This window comes from Polyodon spathula, chromosome 27 (assembly GCF_017654505.1).
Source record: "Polyodon spathula isolate WHYD16114869_AA chromosome 27, ASM1765450v1, whole genome shotgun sequence".
Lineage (NCBI taxonomy): Eukaryota > Metazoa > Chordata > Actinopteri > Acipenseriformes > Polyodontidae > Polyodon > Polyodon spathula.
The window spans coordinates 8619121-8641063 of record NC_054560.1 but is presented as its reverse complement, the minus strand read 5'-3'; the positions used below and the strand labels follow the sequence as shown (position 1 = coordinate 8641063).

The following is a 21943-nucleotide window of genomic DNA, read 5'->3' as shown; positions in this document are numbered from 1 at the left end:
CAGATCTCTCTAGTCCAGCAAGGGCAGAAATCCACCAGAATCCACGCGGTCTGGGGCGTACAAGCCGCAGAGCAGCGTGGGGAGGGGTGGGGGGGGCAAGTGATCCTCCCTGGGGCCCACACCGGATCCTGTAGCACAGCTGCACCCGGCGATCCAGCTAACATAAAGAATGGGTCTGCACCCCTCTCCTTAAGGTGTGGGGGTTGACAAAAGGGGTGGTGATGGGCGCCCAGCCTGAGCACCCCTCTAATAATAAAAAAAATAAATAAATACATAAGCATCTCTCCTGGACTCCAAGAACATGCAGAAAGGATTCACTGCAGGGATTTTATAGGAAAGGGGATTTCTCAACCCCAATTTTTTTTCCTTCCACCCTTAAAGCAGAAATATGGATACCTGACATCCATTGGACCTTGTGCACGCTTCTGGAAAATATTACAAAATGATTTAAATACAGAGGGGAAAATGAAAATCAAACCTCTTTGGAGCCCCTTGACATGTCTTCTGGTCCAGCAATTTTTTTACATGTTGCCTGGTAAGAGCTGGTTGATTGCCACCTGGAGCCCAAATGAGATGTTGGAGATTGGGTAGCTTGGTGAATCAAACAGACTGCAGACAGATGTCACTGAGGACTTCTTTAGCAAAAAATGACATTTGTCAATTTTCATTTATATTCACTACATTTAAAAAAAAATAAAATAAAAATTGCAACCTACTACTGGAAATTTACAAGACATTTTTCTTTTCAAACAGAAAAAGTAAAAAATGTGTTTGTTCACATCCCTAACTTTGGGTAATAAAATGATTATTTGGTTGATTTATAATAGTGGAAATAATTATAGAAAAAAAAAAGTCTTTGCCACAATGTGCCACTAATTTTTAGTTCAAATGTTTCAGGCACTGTGGATGTGCCTCTGCCTAGTCTCGGACATCTTTAATTTATTTTTTTAATTGGAAAATCATTAAATAGTCATTTATGGATTGGGCTAATTTGGAAGAGATTATTCTGAAAGACATTTCGGACTATGACTTGGATTAGAGACTTGTTCAGTAATCAACTTTTTTGACTCCTTCCTTTCTCCTGATTTTGTATATTGTAGTCACTTCTTATTTCTATTTCCTTCCCCTCCTGTTTTTTTTTTTTAACTCCTGTTCTGAAAATACTAGATTCTTTGCCAGTCGAGCAATGCACCATTCCTGCTATGTAATAACCCATTAGCTTTAGTGTTACTAATCTAGATCCCTTCAGTTTTACATTATTTTTGTAAAATGTAATAATAAAGTGATGTTTTGGTGACGGTGCAAATTGTTGTTTCTTAAAGATTTTATTATTTTTTTTGTTTGTTTGATGCTCAAATAAATCTAAACGCTTTTAAAAGTTGGTCTTTTCACTTTTACACCCTTTTCACACTAATCAGCTTTACTGGATCTTTTCAAGGTAAAGTCTGGCTGTTCAAGGATAACTAGTAAATTCAGTTTGATACTGTGGATTAGAGAAATAATAACTTGGCAAATTTAATAGCACATATCCAATACTGTTTGTGGGGATCTGAGAGCTATTTAAATGAATAAGAAATAGTTGCTAGTGGGCAAGAAATTGATTTGGGTTTTAAGTATAGTAAAAGATTATCTGTCCTGTGAAGTGCTGCCCGGGGAGGGGAACCAGGCCTGGGCATTCTGGGGGGATTCGTACCACAGTTAATTCTTCCTTGCATTCCAAGAGTATATATATATATATATTTTGTGTGTGTGTGCAAGCTTTTACTTGAAAGGAATAACCACAGTTGATGTAAAAACTTGAGACTCGCAGCAGAAACGTGCAAGTACACTCTTATCTTTACTGGCAGTCTTGTTTAAACAGACCTGCCAAGTGACCCATTTCTTACAATGATAAGCTGTCTTATTTGGCCACTGGGGTCCTGCATCTTCGTTTGCACAAGTGATTATTAAAACTAATCAATCAGGCAAATCCCCATTGTTGCCCAAACTTTCAAAAACTTGATTTGTAAGATGTGTTTTAGGTGTAGGAAAATTTTTTATAGAAATGAAATTTTATAGAAAAAAAAAAAAACCCTGCAGATTTGAACTTGCATTTTACTTTTAAAAACGAGTACTGATTTACAATAAATTATTCAATTAAATGCAAAATTGTTGAAACATGTTTACAAACTTATATTAGAAAAAAAGACATTAGTACTGTAATGTACATTGCTAGATCTATAAGGGAATTTTTGAATGTGTTAATTTTAATAGAAATCTGCACTGTGGGCATATGCTGACAGGTAGAATATTCCAGTGGAGCAGTAGTTCCTGCTGAAACATCTTCCAAATCGGTGGATACATTTCTGAGGTTTATAATCTTGTTGCTGGTCTAGTTGGAATGCTCTTCTGTCCATGGCTCTTGGATTAAACAATGGCTCTGAAGTAATGCTGTTATCAAACAATGGCTCTGACGTAATACTGTTATCAAAGCCACCCTTTCCAAACATACCCTCTCAAATATCTGCTCTATCCTTATTTTTTTACATTCATATCTCTGAGTCTGTTTCTCAGATCTGAGTGCGTTTGTCTTCCGGTGTTCCTATTGTTGATAACTACCCCCAATGAAAACACATTAGCTGATCTCCGCTATCACATCTTTTGAAGTGGATTCTTCCAGGTTCCTACTCATTCTAAGAGGGACAGTAGCCCTTTCTTTCAGTGCTGCTAGAAGCAGAAGTTTCAGTTTTTCCTCCCTGTAGTTGTTTTTTGGTTTGAGATTGATTGTTAGGGACTGGACAGGCCAAGGCAAGTGTCTGCAATCAGCACTCAAATTCAGGTGTTCCCGAACTGGCCACTGGAGCAACGACATATTATTCACCAGTGACAAAAATGGCACACTAAAATCATCTAAGTTTGAGCTGGAGAGTTGGAGGAAACATACAGTTTCAAGAAGACAGGAGCCTATGTCAATTCCTTCAGACACCCCACCTATCAATCCACCTGAATACCAAGTAGAGCAAGCTGTGAAAAAAGCAAGGGCGTCATCATCTCAAGAGCATAATGGAGTTCCTTACAGAGTGTACAAGAGTGCTTCTGGAGTTCTACGAATCCTGTGCAAATTGATGAAAGTGGCATGGGAAAAACAGGTTGTACCAAGAGCATGGTGCTGAGTAGGTGGAGTCTTTATACCAAAAGAAAAAGATTCTACAAGCATCGGTCAGTTTTGTCCTATTTCCCTATTAAATGTAGAAGGCAAGAATTTCTTCAGCATTATTGCTCAGAGATTGACAACCTACCTATTAAAGAACTGCTTGATTGACATTTCAGTACAAAAAACTGGCATTCCAGGTTTCCCAGGATGCTTAGAACACATCAGCATAATCTGGCAACAAATTCATTCAGCAAAAAAGAAGAGGAAGGAGCTCCGTGTGACATTCCTGGATTTGTCTAATGCTTATGGTTCAGTGCCACGTGAACTTCTTTGGGCAGCATTTGATTTTTTCAATGTACCAATGACAATAACAAATTTAGTGAAAGCCTACTTTGGAGATTTTTAACTTAGTTTTTCAACTTCATAATTCACTACATGGCAATGTCTAGAAGTTGGAATAATGGCAGGATGTACCATTTCTCCAATGGCTTTTACCACGGCAATGGAAGTAATTATTAGGGCATCAGAATGGGTAGTGGAAGGAGAGCGCTTGGCTTCTGGAATGCGACTACCACCAATTCAAGCATACACTGATGACATGACAACCATGACTACAACAATAGCCTGCACTAATCAGTTATTAGACAAATTAGCCAATAACATTAAATGGGCATGAATGCAAATCAAGCCCACAAAATCAAGGAGCATCTCTATAATTAAAGGTAAAGTAATAGATAAAAGGTTCTATATTAAGGCAATATCAACAGTGTCCGAAAAGCCAGTGAAATGTCTTGGGAGATGGTAGGACGGGGATCTAAAGGGGACAGTTCGTATAGGAAAAGTTAGACAACAAGTAATGGCAGGGTTGAAGAGCATAGACAGCAGCGCTTTACCAGGCAAACTGAAACTCTGCTGCTTTCAGTTTGGTCTACTGCCAAGACTGCTGTGGCCACTGACTGTCTATGAGGTTTCCTTGACAACAGTTGAGAAGCTGGAAGCTTTAATCAGTTCATACGTCAGGAAATGGTTGGGAGTTCCACGCTGCCTCAGCTGAGTGGGATTTTATGGTAATGGAATACTGCAGCTACCAATCTCTGCTCTAACAGAGGAGTTTAAGTGCGCCAAGGCCCCACTGGAAATGACATTAGTAGATTCACATGACAAATGCATAAGGGAGACAGCACCTGTGTTGAAAACTGGAAGAAAGTGGGTGGCAAAGAAAGCTGTGGAAGATGCTAAGGCAGCCCTTCGCATCAGTCATATTATGGGGCAAGTTCAACATGGAAGAGGGGTGTCTTGGTCTCAGTTCAGCTCCTCCTACATGGCACATGGCAACACCATCTCAACGGAGAAAGATGGTAGTCAACGAGGTGCAAAAGCAGGAGGAGAGGATGAGGTGTGTAAAGGCTGTTTCCCAGGCCAAGCAGGAAGAATGGATGAGTTGGGAAAGTGTGGAACAAGGCATGATCGGCTGGAAAGACCTATGGACAATGGAACAGAGCAGGATTAGTTTCCTCATCAGATCAACGTATGATCACCACAAAACCTAAACCTCTGGGTAGATGAGGATCCCTTGTGTCCTTTGTATTCATCACCTGCAAAATTAAAGCACATTTTGACAGGATGTAATGTGAGTCTTAGTCAAGGGTGGTTTACTTGGCGCCATGACCAGGTGCTGCGATGTTTGGCCTTAGTGTAACCTGACCAATAAATTGTAACCAGTTCCATCAAAGCATTACACACAAAAGACAATATTCCTCCGACCAGGAGAGCAACCACCAAGAAAAGGTGTTTAAAACAAGCCTCTCCCAGGACAACTGGAAGCTGCTAGAGATTAGAAAATGCTGGCAGATATTGGTCAACGGCTTATTTTTCCACCTGAGATTGCCACCACTAACCTTCTACCAGACATTGTCTTGTGGTCTGGATCAGCACGCCTTGTTCATATGGTAGAATTAACAGTACCGTGGGAGGATGCTGTGGATGAGGCTTATGAGAGGAAGAAACTTTGATATGCTCAACTAGCTGCTGAAGCGGAACAGCAAGGATGGAGAGTCCGGGTTTACCCAGTAGAGGTGGGTTGTCGAGGATTTGTGGCACGCTCTACAACCCGGTTTCTCAGAGACGTCGGGTTCAGTGGCCAAGAGTTGCGTCGCACAGTGAAGAACTTATCTGAAGCAAGAGAAAGGAGAAGAAACTGGCTGGGGATCTCAAGCACAATAGGAACAAAGCAACTCTGATGTACGGATAAGTAAGCTGGGCTGAGCTGAATGGGGGACGGAGGGGGGGGGGTGATGCTGTCACGTCAGAATCACTGTCGAGCCCTCTTAAAGTGTTGTGGGCTGAGCCAGCATCACAGCTGTTATGTGTCCTGATGCGCAGGGGAGGCTAAATAAGCTGATCCCTGAAGCCAGCATTACACTTCAGCCATCAACACCAGACAGAAGGATATCTTACTGTAAAGCTACGTCTTAGTTGGTACTTATCTTGGTGAAAGCCGAGTTCAAATCAGCATGAAGTTTTAACATCTACTCTCATGTAATGGATATATATATATATATATATATATATATATATATATATATATATATATATATATATATTTTTTTTTTCTTAAGAAGTGCTAATAGTGGCCAGCATGCGGTTGAACAAGTGGGCTTCCATGCTCCTTTAAGAAAAAGAGTCATACCCCCTAAAGTCAACAGCTGGTGTTTTCTAATTCTTGTAAACATATGTGAGGTTTGCATACCAGTTAGATATCGAGAATGCTTTAACAAACGTTTTGACAGTATAAACGGGCGGGTCAGCTTTCCAGTAACTGCTCAAAGTATTCATTTTGAATGAAAAATATGTCCCGTTATTGTTCAAATCTAGGTCCCTCCCCCAAGTGATCTCATTGCTCAAAATTAAGTTGTTTTTACTTGAGTCAGCCAATCGTGCATCTCCCGGGTATTATTACATTTCTGTAATATTGTATCGCCAGTATAACCTGCTTTCCGGTGTAGAAAATATTGCTTTTTTATTTGTGGTTAATCTAAAAAATAAGAAGAATTGTAATTGTAGCCTTTTAGATTGTTTTCGAGTGTAAAACAATATTGGTGGCGCTGAACGCTCTTATGGGAAGTGCAGTCCTTACGGCACGTCCTTTCCTTTTACAACGGACTGTGGTAAAGGTGCCAGAGAACTACATGTCCCAACAACCCCCATGTTTGGCGTAAGCACGCGCTCGAGTCTATATAAGGGACTGGCGTGGTTGGTGTTTTTTTTGTGCGGAATAAGAGTAGGTGTTATGATCTAGTGTTTGAGAGTGTAGTAGAAAGACACCTATTATATGTAAATACATTTCATTAAAACGTTACTAACATTTAGGAATGGCAGAGGGAGACAACAGAAGTGCTAATCTTCTGGTAAGTGGTGCTATTTTAGTTATTAATACATTTCTTAGTTTGCAGGTGATTGCGTATTTTAATCAAACAGTTGCTTTTGCAAAGCGTAATTTCTTTTTCACCGTACGTATTATATTTTATAGCCGTCAGCGATACATTTACGAAATTGCGTGCATGAGCTGCTTGTGGTGTTTTATAACATAGGACGTGTATTTTCGTACGCAACGAGGTCAGTAGGATCATTTATTTCTGAATCGCGCTATTTACGCTAGTACGATTACTGGATCATAAGTGTGAGTTGTTTACATTTGACAAACTATAAGTCTGGCTGTTGTTCTTGTAGCTTATTGCAGCGGTCGTGCGCGTCTATAAATATATAATGAACTATAACCGTTCTGCCTTCTTTAAATGATTCTGTGTGCTGCAGCAAAGAGAAGCGAAGTAAATACAGAAAGGGGAAGGGAGTTGCCGAGGGTTGCAAGATCATGACATTGCACGTAGTACGAGAGACCACATTGTATCTTGTCTGATAAGACTGTAGATTAAATCAGATACCATTAAAGTATGTTATATGTGCATTTGTACTATGCCTATAGCAAGCAGTAAGGGTTAGTGTGGTCGCAGTACAGATGGCTGACTTGCAAATAATAGGAAGGGCAGCAAATGTTAATTGTAATGTTTTAAATTACGTAAATCTGTATGCAGGATATTGCTGCTTCACCATGACGCACGTTTACACCAGCCCTTTAAGAACTGTGCACTGTATCAAAAGGAGAAAAAAACTAACTGCGTAGTTAATTTAGTATTTCTTTGCTTTACTGTATGACGCCTTTAGCATGTACGCTTGGATCTTGACCCAGGTCTAAATTCCAAACGGTAACAGGCGCAGAGCCAGTTATAGAAGCGTTAGAGATGAACCTGTTGGTCCGACTCTGCTCAAGTTGGTCACGCTGTCAGCAATCCCTGTCTATCTGATGTCGGTGTAACCAACTCGAAATATTTTTTATTGTTGATAAAGCTCTGAAACACCTTTATAGATACACACACATTACAGAACTTCTGAAGTTTTAGAAACCGGAGAAGCAATGATCCGAATGTCTGAACATTGAACGCTCCAAGTTCTTTCCACACGTCCTGCAATAAAGTCGTACAATCCCTGTCTTGTCGAGGTTGTGTTTTGCATTACCAGCGGAACTAATCATCTGCTCCAGTAGCAGTCTGTCACGCTTTAATTATGATCAGAATAGTGAATCTGCAATCACGTCTTGGTGTGTACAACAGGACAATCCATGTCAGGTCGTTGTAACACAGCAAATGTTTAAATATGAGCGTGATGGAAGATAGATAGATATATGTACATAAAATCTGCAACCTAGTTGTAAAGATCACATGCACCTCAAGGGACCAGAATGAAGATTATGCCATGTCTGTTTCTCCCTCCCAGGCACAGGAGACTGCCCAGCTGGAGGAGCACCTGCAAAGCTGGGGGGAGGTGATCCTGGCTGGGGATCAGGTCCTGCGATGGGTGAAGCCCTGGTTCCCTGCTGCCTTGATGGGAGCCATCTCTGTGATCTTCCTGTGAGTGAGAGGGGGCTGCTGTGTGTGTGGGGATTACCAGCAATTATTTAACGCATTTTAAAAATGAAACGTGCTTTAGTGGAATAGTAAATATTTAACACAAAATTGTATTACCACATTTGTAGATCCATGCTCTGTAGATAATAGCCTTAATGGAATGGTGAAAATTTGCTTTTTCCTTGTTCTAGTCAGAGCTGTGTATTGTATAAGTTTTCAAAATGTACATTACTTGCAACAAAAAAATGCAATCAGCTCCTGACAGTAATCCTATTTGCTTTTACTCTAAAGGGAGTGGTTTTTCACTCCAGATTTTGGGTGACCTTGCACCACATGGAACCTACTAGAATGATTTTCAAAGAGGGGAGTGATTCCCTCAGAACAGATAGGACTAGCCCCCTGTGTCATGGAGATCATGAGTCATACATAGTACATTTGACAAAGTCCCGCCCTGTTGTCTTTCAAGTTTTACCACCTATGATTGTTGTCTTGCAATATTCAGTGAAGAACACAACCCTCCCTAACTGGAACTATCCAGGATCAGGTTGCTCTGTGTAACCATGTGTTTAAACTGCTCTGTCCCCAGTTTGTGATTTCTACTGTGCAAGAGTTGGAAGTCAAAAGCAGCTTGGCCCTGTGGCTGTTTCTGATCAGTTTGACCTCTCTAACAGGATGATTTACTGTCTGGACCCATCTGTTCTGACTGGGGTTTCTTGCGCTGTCATGTTCCTCTGCCTAGCTGACTACCTTGTGCCCATTCTCGCACCCAGGATCTTCGGCTCCAACAAATGGTGAGCAGGAAAACCAAAATAAATGTTTTTTTCTAGTTTAAAAACAAACAAACAAACAAAAAAACAAAACACATGAAACGCACTGTTGAACAGTGCTGAATACTTGTCCCATATCTCAGCGAACCCCCTTTCTGTTGTGTACTTGCACAGGCCTCAACATAAACTAATCATAGGTTTAGTGTGGTGTTGAAAGTACAGAGATGTTTCCATATATAGGAAAAAAGATTGTTCAGACATGAGCCACCACTTTAAACAAAACATTTATGCTGCAAGAACTGGAATCAAACACAAGTCTGTTGGATCCATGTGGGCAGAGTCAGACTGTTACTTGGTGTTCTGTTTTGTCTAATTCACTGATCTGATAGCATTGGACTAATGTGGAACTGCATTTGACATTTAGAAATTTGTGTCACTCGCAAGATTGATTCCCCTCTTGGGTCAATACCCACGTCCATGTCCATGTGGGATATAAATGGCAAGGTATCGTGTACCACTTGGCAGTTGCTGTTGAAGGTATCTTGTATCTTTGCCTGTCAAACACAGAGTCGCCAGCTGTCGCTTCCCTTGGCTGTGTGTATTAAATAGGAGGGGGCTCAGTAAACTTGGCAATGGGACACAAAGCAGGGGCAGCCTTGTTGCAACTTTGTGGATGCAAAGCAATAATTAGTGTTTTGGGTTGCAGCAGACCTTACCAGAATGCAAAAAAACAGAAATAGTGTATGTGTGTACGCCACTTTCAGTAAATATACACAAAGGTTGAATGCAGAAAATACATCCAAGTTTAAGCACAATTTGAAATGGACTCATCGGAGGTATTTATTCTACTGTTACTGAAGATATTCTCCTCTTGTCTCCCCACCAGGACCACGGAGCAGCAGCAGCGATTCCACGAGATCTGTGGGAACCTGGTGAAGACGCAGCGCAGGGTTGTGGGCTGGTCGAGACGACTTTTCACCCTGAAGGAAGAGAAACCCAAAGTGGTACTTGATACCTGACTACCCTATGATAGCGATCTTATGTTCTGTGAAGCCTTGATATTACAGTAGTTGCAGCAATGGAAAGCGTAGTGCTGTCACTGCCTGCTGCCTTGCCACTGATAAGCTAGATGTGAAATTCTACGAAGTGTATGGCCCCCAACTGACCTGTCCCCATGGAGCTCTTTTGCTACCTGTTATGTATTGTAATCCAATAACTCATTCACAACTAATTGCAAGCCAAAAAAGCATTCAAACAAAATGCTTTTCCTTAAAACAGTGCAGTAAGAAGTTGCAGTGAGATGGCAAAGGCTGATGGATTTATATAATTATTTTATGTCACTCTTAAAACTAAATTGATCATGAATTGGGTGTGAATTGTTTTCTTTTTATATAGCTAAATGGAGTTACCAGATTAGAGCCTGTTTCACAGATACCACTGGCTTCAATGACTGTTCTTGCTATGAAGAAACTGGCTTCTGACTGCTACAATATTGGTGTTTCAGTTGCCATAGCAGCCACCTGCAATTACAATTTGTCTTTCTATGTCTCTCAGTACTTCATGACTGTGATCAGCTCTCTGTCAGCGATGGCCTGGATCGGACAGCAGGTCCACAACCTCTTCCTTATGTACCTGATCGGTAAGTGATTACCTGTGCATTTGAAGCTGCAGAGAACCATTCCTTTTAATACTCCAGAACCAATGTAGGAATGTGGTATGTGGGAAGTTTAGTGAAGATAAATACATTTAAAATGTGCCTTTCGAGTTGTAAAAATATCAGATCTGCATTTCCTGCAAAACCTTATCAGTATAAAAAGCACTGTGTAAAAACGGGGCTTCCTTTGTTAGTTTTGTTTTCCTGTGTTAAAAAGCTGCCAACACATCTGCAGTGTTTTGAAGTCCTTTTAACAACTTAAGCCTCTTTCTCACACACACATGTGCAACTGAACCGTCTGACGTTAAATAAATCAAATCTTTAAGATACCCATTCGCACAGCACGAATTTGTGCAGTCTATGCCAGTATAATAAACCTCTCGCACAGCCAATGGGATCATGTGAGTACAACTTTCATAACTGTTGGTCAGCAGAACGTTTTCATGGCCACGATGATTTGCCCATAAATTACAGCTTTGCGCACTGTCCTTTCTATTTGTGAATTCACCTTCTGGTCAGCCCACAAAGTTAACAATTCCTGAATTTATTCCAAACTCCAGTTGCTACCTTGGTCTTGATCAGCCATTGTATTTGAAACACCCAACATGTCTGGTATAGTCACATGGGGATGTTGACTGTGATGGTATAGGCAGTTCACACAGACCAAAATGCCATGTCAGTGCTGGTTCTGGGTTGTCATAACTAGTCTGTGTGAAAGGGGTATTAATGGTATTTAAAGGGTTTTCTTCATGTACTCAAGTAGTTAATTGTTTCCCCAGAAGAAATTGTACATACATACATATTTCTTTGAAAATAATCATAGTGGTCAGTTCTGGGGTTAATTTGCAGGAGGACTGACTGCTATCACCTCTCCCTTTTTCTTGTCAGTGAGCTTCCTCCTGCTGCTGCCAGGACTGAACCAGCATGGGATCATCAGCAAGTACACTGGGATGGCAAAGAGGGAGATCAACAAACTGCTTAAACAGAAAGAGAAGAAGAACGAGTAATGGAGAGGACAGGAGCCCACCCCCCCCCCCCCCCCCCCCCCGGAGGGGGGCGGGGGGGTTTGGGCAGCTCTCTTCAGTTCAAGGCGGTTGTGCTTTCTGTGGAACCTCCTCCAATCAGAAACCCTTTCATTGTTTCACTGGGCAGGTGGTGTACAAACTGCACATTGTCGAGTTCGTTGTGCCCGGTGCGGTTTCACTACATAATGAGCTTTTTGAAAACGCAGACGGAGCCCTCTTGTTGTCAGATGCCACTCGCACAATATTTCATACAATTTTTTGTATTTTTCTGTCAGAGTTCATTAGTTATTCCCCCCTTCCCCCCTACCAAAAAAAAAAAAAAAGGGATTCTCAATTTTCAACTAATGTACACCATTGTCTTTAACAAAAATAGTAAATGAACAAAGCCAGGTTTGTATTCCTGCTATGCACAGATAGATCCTTTCCAAAAAGTGTGCTTGTGCCCAACTTAGCTGTTAAAAGCACAGTGTTTATGTAGCTGGGTTCTGGGGTGCACCAACAGTCCTGATCAAATGTGGTTTGCGTATTGCTGTATTTAATTTTTTATTTGTAAATGTTGCACTGAAACTGGACAAGTACAAAAGTAATCCTCTGGTACTTCTGACTGAATAGTGTTTAACCCTACTGCTGTATTTTACTGAACACTGTTCAACTGCTAACCTATCTCAGATTCCTCTGACCTGATCTACATGACGTTGTCATTACCCCTAGAATCCCCTTCTCTGTTTTGAGTGCTTGGTTCTTCTGATTTTGTAAATGTCTGTCCTGTACCCCTCTGGTATTATGTTTGTATTTGTATGTTGTATATGGGCAATAGTCTTCAGTTCTGTCTTGTACATCTCTTGTGTGTTTTTTCTTTTTTTTTTTTTTCTGGCTTCTTGCTGAAGAAATAAAATATTGCAAAGAATTGAAACCTTGTGTATCAGCAGAAATTTAAAGACATGATTTGCTTTTAAGGATATATATATATATATATACACACACACACACACATACATATACAATACCAGACAAGTTTGAGTACACCTGCTTGAAACCATGTTTTTCATGATTATGCTTTTAAGTGTATAAACATGTCTATAAACACTTAATATTTCATTATATGGTACGTGTACTTATGTAAGCTGATAATCATAAGTGAATTGCATTCAAAAATTTAATTTTTAAATGAAAATGTAAATCTTGTCAATTTCAATGAAATGGTCACCCAAAGCAAGGGGATTTCAGTCAGAAGCCCAAGTCAGTTAAAAGTCTGAAATGTGTGTAACATGGGGTTAGGACACTGGCCTAAGTATAAAATTGTCTTTGTTAGATGTTCTCTGAGTTAACTAGCATGTCACCTAATTAACCTTTTGTCACCAACTGTTAACAGGTGAGGGTCCATGATTACTATAAATATTGGTAGCATAAGCATAAGTTTGTCATTCCTGAATGTAAGGGAGCAAAAAATGGCAAAATACGCTCAGTTAAGCAAAGAAAAAAGTCTGTAATTGCTTTAAGAAATGAAGGTCAATCTTTAAGACAAATCGCAAGAACTTTGCAAGTGTCTGTAACTGCTGTGGCCAAGACCATCAAACAATTTTGAAGAAACTGGCACTCGTGAGGACTGAACAAGGTCAGGCAGGCCAAGGGTGACCTCAGAATCAGAGAACAAGTTCATTAGAGTCAAAAGTCTGCGAAACCGGCGATTAACTGCCCCTGAAATACAAGCTCAGCTAAATGCTACTAGAAGTAGAGATGTTTCAACATCAACTGTTCAGAGGAGATTGTGTGAAGCTGGTCTAACTGGAAGAATAGCTGCAAAGAAACCATTGTTAAGAGTGCATAATAAGTGGAAGAGACTTACCTGGGCCAAAAAACACAGAAACTGGACATTTGAGGAGAGGAAGTCGGTCTTATGGACCGATGAGTCAAAATTTGAAATATTTGGGTCAAACTGTTGAGTATTTGTAAGATGCAGAGAGGGTGAGCGCATGAGTTCTGCATGTGTGATTCCCACTGTCAAGCATGGAGGAGGCAGTGTCATGGTCTGGGGTTGCTTTCCTGGTGACAGAGTTGGTGTTCTTTGCCAAGTCCATGGCAAGCTCAACCAGCATGGCTATCCGCATACTTCAGAGGCATGCCATTCCATCAGGATTACAGCTAGTTGGGCAGTCCTTCATTCTTCAGCAAGATAATGACCCTAAACACACCTCAAAATTGTGCAAGAACTGTCTGGCAAAGGAGGAAAGTGAAGGACAACTCAATCTAATGACATGGCCTGCCCAGTCTCCGGACATCAATCCCATAGAACTTGTATGGGACAAACTGGACAGATGCCTTGTGTTTATGCCTTGTGTTTATGAGGCTGTTACTGAGGCAAAGGGTGGCTATTTTGAGGAATCCAAGATTTAGAGACAATTTTCAATTTTCTTGTACATTGCTTTGATACTCCTTATGTTTTGTTTTGTATATTGTAACATATGTTTTCATTTTCAAATATTTACAGAAACGTATACGACGTAAAACATTGCCAATTATGAAAAAAACCTAGTTTCCAGCAAGTGTACTCTTTGACTGGTACTGTGTGTGTGTACATTATATATATATATATATATATATATATATATATATATATATATATATATATATATATATATATATAAAAATGTGTTTACTTTTGCATTAACAAGTTTATTTCACAAGGACAATTTCTATGAAGTGTATTTTTTAGATAATCTAAATAATTCAGATGTAAACTATGATTAAAAATAGACTAGTGTCTTGTTTCACAGATCATGATTATCCTCAAATGTTTGGCTGAAAGTTTGGGAGAGATGTGTACCAACTGTACAGGTCTGAAACCAAATGCACTTGAACCTTGCTCCCTAGTAAGCAGCGATCCCACAAGCTCAGAGTGCTGATAAAGGCATAGCTCTGCCTTTCTGTGCCATTTTTTTCAATAGAGCCGCAGGTTATGGCAGTCTGTCTCCCAGCGCCTTGCCTGCCACAATACCTGTTCCCCTGATTGTCTGTTGTATTTCCTTTTTGGCGCAAAGGGCTGGTCCTCTCCTGGGAGGGGGGGAAAGAAAAAAAAAGTCAAAAGTACCCAACCAATGCTAGCAGATCTGTAATAGATTGTGCCTTATTGAGGGTAGTCCCTTACTGAGTGACAGTACCTGTGATGATGTTGTAGTTGTGCCAAAGGGTTGGGCGTCCAGTTGTGCTGCTTGCGGCTGGCTGTGTGGGTTTGCTGCAGTGAACTCCCCAGTAGGTGGTGCAGTATTTCTCCTGGGTGCCAGCTGGGTTGATCACCTCCCTTATGGACCTGCCTGTCTGGTTGTGGTGGGAGTTCTTCACTGTGGCACTGTGTAGCACGTTGTGCTTTAAAAAGGAACAGAGCACTTCACACAATGACTACAGAATAAGTCCTGCCTGTTTTCTGCCATGGGCATGAGTGAACAGGGGCACCTGGTGGATAATTGTTGTAAAATGGTAAAGTATGATAAACCGTGCTGGCCAAACACATTCAGAAGATTTAAAAGCTGTCACAAAGAAATCCATGTATTAATGTGAATTTGCACAGGAGTACTAGACAGGTGTATGTTTAATAATCTCAGTTTGTTAAAACATACCGGAGTGACCTCTTTGGGCCCAAATGCTTCCCGGCTGTGGGACTGGACTGGCCATGCATTGAGTGGCCCTGCATTGGGGGTGCACAGGTGGTGATCAGAGTGGTGCTGAGAGGCACAAAGTGCTTGTCTGGGGACAGCTGGCACTTGGCACCCATCCCAGCTTCTACCAGAGAAATACTGTAGACAGAATAGCGAAAAATGACTATAGACACACAGTTACTTTACTTGTCCTACAAAAATGTCTAAAGTGTATTAAATTGGGATGGTAGCTGCAGAGTGTGGTAGTTAAGTATACTGCACATTTACTGCATTTTTGTTGCATTGTATACACAATTAAAAAGGTTAGTGCACAGTGCAATGGTAATATGCTGCCCTTGCTCCTTTACTCCAATCAGCCTTGAGAAATCTTTTCAAAAGTAAATTTTGCTGGTAGTTAGCAACCATGGCAAATAAGCAAAAACAACCACAGAATCATACAGAACATGCATGAAAGACTATTAAACAGTTAAGAATGTACATATTGGGAAACTGTTACAAATGCATTGCAACTGCAGTATAATCACAAGGATTTCGTGTAATTAACTACACTTAATAGTCTTATTTTCCTAACCTTCTGCATTACTTTAAGGGAATTTCTTAATTCCCTTTAAAAAGTAAATGCCAGCTGCAGTTTTTGTAAAGCTCTTCAAAGGGGTTTGTATGGTTGCATGGTATTGTATAACTGCTGGTAACTCACTGCGCAAATACGGACACTGGGCTGTGTCTAGTTGCATTTGATCAATGGTCTTTTAAACACTGTAAAGAAAGGCAGGCTCACGTGTTGCTGTGTTGTGGTGTAGTCGGTCTGCGAAGGCGGCCCCCACAGTTTCAGGGTACTCTGGTGCATGGGCCGGCTGCCCCGGTAGCTCACTGGTTTGGGTTTGTCGGAGAAGCGCAGGTGGTGGGGCAGGTCTCTTATCCGGGTCATTTCCTGCCCCTTAGCAGTCCGTACAGTGTCCACCTTGCTGCCCTGCCCCACAGGCACCATTACCTCCGCAGGGGCTCTTTCTGCTGGCATGCTGGCCCCAAAAACTGAAACCAGATCACCAGAAAAGATCAAGCAGGGAGCGAGTGCTATGCTTTTGTAGGCTGCTTCTCATCTGAGGAATCCCAATAAAATGTAAAGTTTGATCATTTCTGAATGTATGACTAAAGGCATGTGGAGAGGTGTCTGTCCTTATACACATGAGTTTCATCATCAAAAAGTCCTGGGCCTGCCAACAGTCTGAAATTGAGGCCTTATACATTGTAATAAATGTTATATTTTCATTGAACATTCGAGCTCTGGGTCCAACCCTACTTAGCTTCTCATATGAAAGATTGTAACAGACCACTAGAGAGAAAAGAAAGTTGAACTGAATGCCAGCATGAGAATGAGGGAACACTTTTGTGAGACAGAAGTATAGCAGATTTAAACAGGTTGAATAATACAGACAAGGTAGACAGACGGTATTTCCAAAGTGTATCTAAATTGAGTTACTGTTTAGTAACTACAAAAACTGGACATAACTACAAATGACAGTGCCCGAAGAAAAAAAAAAAAAAAAAAAAAAAAAAAAAAAAAAAATAATAATATATATATATATATATATATATATATATATATATATATATTATATATATATATAATATATATATATATATATAATGATTTTCTGTATGCTACTCGTAGATCTGATGGTATTTAAATGGTCCTGGAGGTTAACTTACCTATGCTGTTTGTAAGAGCTGGGGTTGCTAGCAACGACGCACTTCAAGCTTTCTGGTTGCTATGGCTACATTCGAAATTAACCAAACACTTCCACTACAGGGCAGGTGTAGCCTAAACTCTGGATTTTTGTTTTAGATGAATACAATTTTAAGAAAGTTATGCATATAATTTTTAACAAGCAATAATACTAAATAATATCATAATCCATGAGGTGTATATTATCGAAGAGGGTCTCTGGCACCGAACTGCAACAAAAATCCAGCTATTTATATTATTTTTGTTTTTGTTGCTCTGCACTTCCCTTTAAACATCCGCCTAAATACCATCAGTCCCTCCCAATCTAACATTTACAGCCAATCTGTTCCAAAACACTGTGCTGTTTTGCATATTTAAACAACGCAAAGCCGCCCTTATCAGACCAGTCCAGTCACGTAAACTCTCGCGCGTTTGCTCTTCTCGCTCTTACCGCGCGGGATTGCAAATTTCCCAAATCGCCCCGCGAACTCTTTCTCCTTCCTCTTTCCGCCATATTGCAGAACTGGTAAGGCTGACAGTTACTGTTATCCCTTCTCAATCCCTTTAATAGCGCCGTCATCCTGGCGTCTACTGAGCTGCGTCGCTTCTCAGATGAAACCCAGATAAACTAGGCGGCAATTTATGTAGTTCTGGCTTGGGCAGCAAATATTCTTGATTTAAAAAATGCTTCCCAAAAGCTGATGTGTCAGTCCTTCACCCAGGTTCCAGCGCCTGTGTTGCGCTCATGTGGCTGTGTCGCACAGCTTTGGCGTGAAAGCACGAAAAACGAAAGAAAGTGTGGCAATCTGTCCCATGTTCGTGGAATATATGTTAAAACAGCAACGTATACATTTGAAATCGTGCGTTGTTTCGGTTAGAACTTGTCCAGTGTTTTTGACACGGCGGACTTCTTGCTTAAAGTGGCGAAGTTGATCTCGTTCAACACTAGCAGTTTTGTGGGTCCGTTTCGGACCTCAAACACCCTAAACTTGGTCCCCGGCTCTGTCGAATTTAAACGTTCAGGTGTGTTGTCCCGACTCCAATGTCCTTAGAAGTAGAGACCTGTGTTACACTGGTAGCAGTCTTTGTCCATGTTTGATCTTTGTAAACTGGAAGTATGTACATTTCTAAATGTATCTTTTATATATTTGCGTGCTGTTGGTGTGTAAATGTACTGTCTAATCGAAAAGCTATGTGGTACGTGGTTGCTGGAATGAGCGAGTTGGCTAGGATACTGTATTTTGATCAGTGTACACCTGGTGATTTTTGAAATTGACTTGAACTGTCGTTTCAGAATGGTACAAAGGCGTGGTCGATATATGCTCTGAAATTAATAGCAAAACCTGTGTAACTGACTCTTGCAAACACTGTAGGATCTTTCCAGCATTTATTTACTGCTATATATGTTTGTTTTGCCAAATGTTTTTATTTAGTGTATTGGGAGTTTTGCTGTTGGGTGCAGTGAGTGGGTTGCCCTACTCTTAATGTAGTTTTAAAAAAGATAGATTGCTCTGAATTAGGAGCAGGTTTAATTTGCAATACGTAACTGTTTTTGGATGCTTGTCGTTGCTTCACCTTTAAACTTGCCAATGATGGTAGTACTTTACACATTTTTTCCAATAATTTAGTGGCTGAATATCTTAGTTTTAGAGACTAGGGCCTGGTGTGGTTAAAATGCTGGATGTTAAAGTCTTGGGGATCAAATACTCCATTACTAATATTGTGCAGGAATGGGTTATATTAAGGTATTGTATCGCAGCAGATGGCTAACACTTGTAGGATCTCAACATGGACAATGACTGCCCTGTGGAGTGTTCAGCTGTTAACTGTATTAAAGTGCCACACAATAGTGTTTCTTAACTGTTTCATTTCTTTGGTCTGTAGGCATCATGGTGCGCATGAATGTTCTCGCCGATGCGCTGAAAAGCATCAACAATGCTGAGAAACGTGGAAAACGGCAGGTTCTGATCCGACCCTGCTCCAAAGTCATTGTGCGCTTCCTGACGGTCATGATGAAGCACGGTGAGTGCAGTGGAAAGATGCACGTTCTACTGCTGTATTATATTGTAGAACATTTAATAAGGATGTTTTTTGTAATGTTTGGACAGTAGGGAGTGTTTTAGTAGGTATTAAAGATTTAAGATGCAGTAGTTCCCAACAGTCAGTTGTTTCAGTAAGATTACTGCAAAAATAAACTCCACTGCTTGTCAGTGCAACGCACACGCATAACTACAGAATTGTATATAATATGTGTTCTTGAATGATTGCAGCAAATAAATGTAGTAGGATGTGGTTGAAACACTTAGACAAAAGCTATTGAAGCAGAAGACTGATCTCTTTACTTTTTCAGTTTTAAAAACACAGCTGGCTTTGTTTAATCTCCAAACCATTCATGGTGTGTATAGTATTCATGGTGCACCATGCTTGAGGAGATATGCTTATTGTGTATTGCAACTCACTTGCTTTTCTTTTTCCAGGCTACATTGGCGAGTTCGAGATTATCGACGACCACAGAGCTGGAAAAATTGTTGTTAATCTCACAGGCAGACTAAACAAGGTAAGCTTTTATTTCCATTTGTTTTAGTGGTGTAAAGCAGTGGCTCTCAAAGTTTTTGGACTGTGCCCACCCCCCTCCCCTCCTCTTGTCGTGGTACTCTTAAAAAAAAAAAAAAAAAAAAAAATTGCAAGCTTAAAAGGCACCAGGCAGATGTGCAATGTTTATTAATCTAGGGATAGTATAATTGGTTAAATTTATACACCTCATCAGCGCAGCTTTGGTAGATGACTCAAAAGGGAATAGTAAGCGGGGTAAGAGTTAATTTAACATAGAAACCTATGGTGAGTAGCAAGTGCTTTAAAAAAAATAAATAAAAAATACTACTGTATAAATACCATGTAACTGTAATGTCGTTTTGAAGAACCCCAATTTTGGTTAATTGGCTTTGATACTGGAATACAGGGGTGTAGACTAGCCAGGAGCTCATTGGGAGTTAACAGATTCTTCTTGATGAGCATTATATATCTGATTGATCTTGTTTGGTCTTTCTAGTGTGGTGTCATTAGCCCCAGATTTGATGTTCAGATCAAGGATCTGGAGAAGTGGCAGAACAACCTGCTACCCTCTCGTCAGTTTGGGTGAGTGTCCAAAACCAAGATGCAGACACTTGCTAACTAATCTTCCTACGGACATAAGGAATTGGGAACTATTATGGCTCTTTAGATGGCTACATAGTTTTTTGATATACCTGTGGGATCATTGGATATACCAGTGCCATTTCCTGTATGGTTTTGTCCATGAAGTATTGGTAGATGAGCAGAGGTATAGGCTGTCTAATAGCAGTCACATCTGTAAAATTAAGGTAATTGGCATGCTCCATCAGATAGCAGATTCCATTGTCTGCTTTAAATGTATACATTTTATGAGTACTGTCTTGTTGTAGGTAGAGGGCAGATTCATCTGTCAAATGCCCAGTGACATTTGTCTTGACAAAATGCCTTGTTGGTAGATGCAAGGTTGTTTTGTGTGTGCAACTGTGTAACCTTCCTCTCTGTCCTCCATCCTGCAGATACATTGTATTGACCACCTCAGCTGGCATCATGGACCATGAAGAAGCCAGACGAAAACACACAGGAGGCAAAATCCTGGGATTCTTTTTCTAAAACATGTAAAGGCACCTGCAAATAAAATGATTTCCAATGGACTTGGGCGTGTCGTGTGCTGTGTTTCTATGTTGGCCGAAGATCGCAGTAAACAATGCTGCAGAGCAGTTGAGTGCTTATGCTTTTAACTGGTGTATAAACCAAGATACAGCACATCACCTATCACTGGGGAATGGAAATTGTTTCATCATACTTGCTTATTACTTGGGTGGTAAGGCCATAAGGCCCTACTGACTGGTAGGACGGTAAGATAGTTTACCTAAGTTTTTTTTTTTTTTTTATGGTGGAGAAACTTGAGCAACTGTTTACTGGGTGTCTTCCTTCACTGATGCGCACAGACTTGAGTTGCCTTTTGAGCAGACTTTCAAGATATCATGCTTTATATTAATCAGCAATTTCATGTATACTTTATGTGCATTTTGTTTACCCCAACCTGTAGTAAATATTTCCTTACTAGCTTGGCATGTTGCTTCGTTGTACTTTCATTTTAAGTTGAACAGTACTATTTGTGCAGAACCTCATCTAACCATATAGTCACCAAGTACTTACAAGAGAATGTAGACAGCCCTCTGTCCTAAATCTGATTTCTAAACTTTGTTGAGGTCTCTCAACATTTTGATAAAAGGAATTTATAGTTTTAATAGAATGGACATGAATGGCTTTCTAAGAAAATACTGGAAATTGTTTTTGCTTCCTTAACTCTCCACTAGGTGGTGGTCTATACATTCTGCTTGAATTATTGTTCTAGACCGATTTGTGGATCAGTGCCCTTTGCTAATGTATCTACATGAAATTTTGTAGGCTCACAACTTTAAGTGAAATTCAGAGTGACCCTGATGGGCCAGAAGTTTAAGATCTTACTTCTTTTCTCTACCTGAATGTACTCATCCTTGTCTTTGCTGAGGCCTGAAGAAATATGCCTTTAGCACTTTGTCCTTGAAACGGCTTGATCTTTGAAACAAGTTTGCAGAATAGGATTTGGTGTCCAGGTGGTATGGGCAGTGCCCTTTTGTCTGTTCAGCGAGGGTGAAGAAGTAGACTGCTATTGGAGACAGTGGTAAAGCAGAAAACTTTAGATTGAGGCGTCCTTGTACGGAATAATTTAAATTTAATTTGGGTTGTTAAAATATAAATACCAAAGCAATTAAAATTAATGAGAAAATCAAGTAATGAAAGTGTCTGTGTTAGGCCCCAAGCGCTGTACTAATTATGTACTGGGAGTTGTTTGGGGGGGGGAGCTTTTGTTGCTCTTTATAATTAAAGTTGCAGTTCAGTCATATATATATATATATATAAACAAAACTGTTTTATAATGAGGGTCTTTTCATGGGACTCAGGCATGTGGGGGCTCAGGGGTGCTTTAA

General features: G+C 40.4%; 4 protein-coding genes across 4 annotated transcripts in view; 2 read left to right on the top strand and 2 right to left on the bottom strand.

Annotated features, from left to right (window-relative positions):
• LOC121301205 (multidrug resistance-associated protein 1-like) overlaps positions 1 to 407 on the bottom strand; it is an 8710-nt gene extending 8303 nt beyond the window's left edge. Inside the window, exon 1 of the mRNA XM_041230349.1 lies at positions 397 to 407. Within this exon, the coding sequence (XP_041086283.1) occupies positions 397 to 407 (11 nt within the window). The remainder of the gene's footprint in view (positions 1 to 396) is intronic.
• Positions 408 to 6391: 5984 nt separating this feature from the next.
• On the top strand, positions 6392 to 11536 carry LOC121301611 (ADP-ribosylation factor-like protein 6-interacting protein 1). The gene is made up of 6 exons (XM_041231155.1): positions 6392 to 6540; positions 7964 to 8097; positions 8766 to 8885; positions 9748 to 9865; positions 10416 to 10500; positions 11404 to 11536. The coding sequence occupies exons 1-6, from the start codon at positions 6505 to 6507 to the stop codon at positions 11520 to 11522; spliced, it is 612 nt and encodes a 203-aa protein (XP_041087089.1). The 5' UTR covers positions 6392 to 6504; the 3' UTR covers positions 11523 to 11536.
• Positions 11537 to 14134: 2598 nt separating this feature from the next.
• LOC121301558 lies at positions 14135 to 17350 on the bottom strand. The gene is made up of 5 exons (XM_041231047.1): positions 16904 to 17350; positions 15972 to 16225; positions 15155 to 15331; positions 14699 to 14903; positions 14135 to 14591 (listed from the first exon to the last, which is right to left on the bottom strand). Exons 2-5 carry the CDS (start codon positions 16209 to 16211, stop codon positions 14479 to 14481), a joined length of 735 nt encoding a protein of 244 aa, XP_041086981.1. The 5' UTR covers positions 16212 to 16225; positions 16904 to 17350; the 3' UTR covers positions 14135 to 14478.
• Positions 17351 to 17424: 74 nt separating this feature from the next.
• Positions 17425 to 20620, top strand: LOC121301559 (40S ribosomal protein S15a). The gene is made up of 5 exons (XM_041231048.1): positions 17425 to 17445; positions 18804 to 18941; positions 19397 to 19476; positions 19969 to 20054; positions 20486 to 20620. Exons 2-5 carry the CDS (start codon positions 18809 to 18811, stop codon positions 20577 to 20579), a joined length of 393 nt encoding a protein of 130 aa, XP_041086982.1. The 5' UTR covers positions 17425 to 17445; positions 18804 to 18808; the 3' UTR covers positions 20580 to 20620.
• The last annotated feature ends 1323 nt before the right edge of the window (positions 20621 to 21943 follow it).

Coding starts and splice junctions, on each gene's coding strand:
- LOC121301611 (XM_041231155.1), top strand. CDS start 6,505: ATGGCAGAGGGAGACAACAGAAGTGCTAATCTTCTG. Junction 8,886..9,747: donor ATCTTCGGCTCCAACAAATG/GTGAGCAGGAAA, acceptor TCTCCCCACCAG/GACCACGGAGCAGCAGCAGC. Junction 10,501..11,403: donor CTTCCTTATGTACCTGATCG/GTAAGTGATTAC, acceptor TTTTCTTGTCAG/TGAGCTTCCTCCTGCTGCTG.
- LOC121301558 (XM_041231047.1), bottom strand. CDS start 16,211: ATGCCAGCAGAAAGAGCCCCTGCGGAGGTAATGGTGCCTGTGGGGCAG. Junction 15,332..15,971: donor ACACCACAACACAGCAACAC/GTGAGCCTGCCT, acceptor TTCTGTCTACAG/TATTTCTCTGGTAGAAGCTG. Junction 14,904..15,154: donor GGCCCAAAGAGGTCACTCCG/GTATGTTTTAAC, acceptor TCCTTTTTAAAG/CACAACGTGCTACACAGTGC.
- LOC121301559 (XM_041231048.1), top strand. CDS start 18,809: ATGGTGCGCATGAATGTTCTCGCCGATGCGCTGAAAAGCATCAACAAT. Junction 18,942..19,396: donor GACGGTCATGATGAAGCACG/GTGAGTGCAGTG, acceptor TTCTTTTTCCAG/GCTACATTGGCGAGTTCGAG. Junction 20,055..20,485: donor CTACCCTCTCGTCAGTTTGG/GTGAGTGTCCAA, acceptor TCCATCCTGCAG/ATACATTGTATTGACCACCT.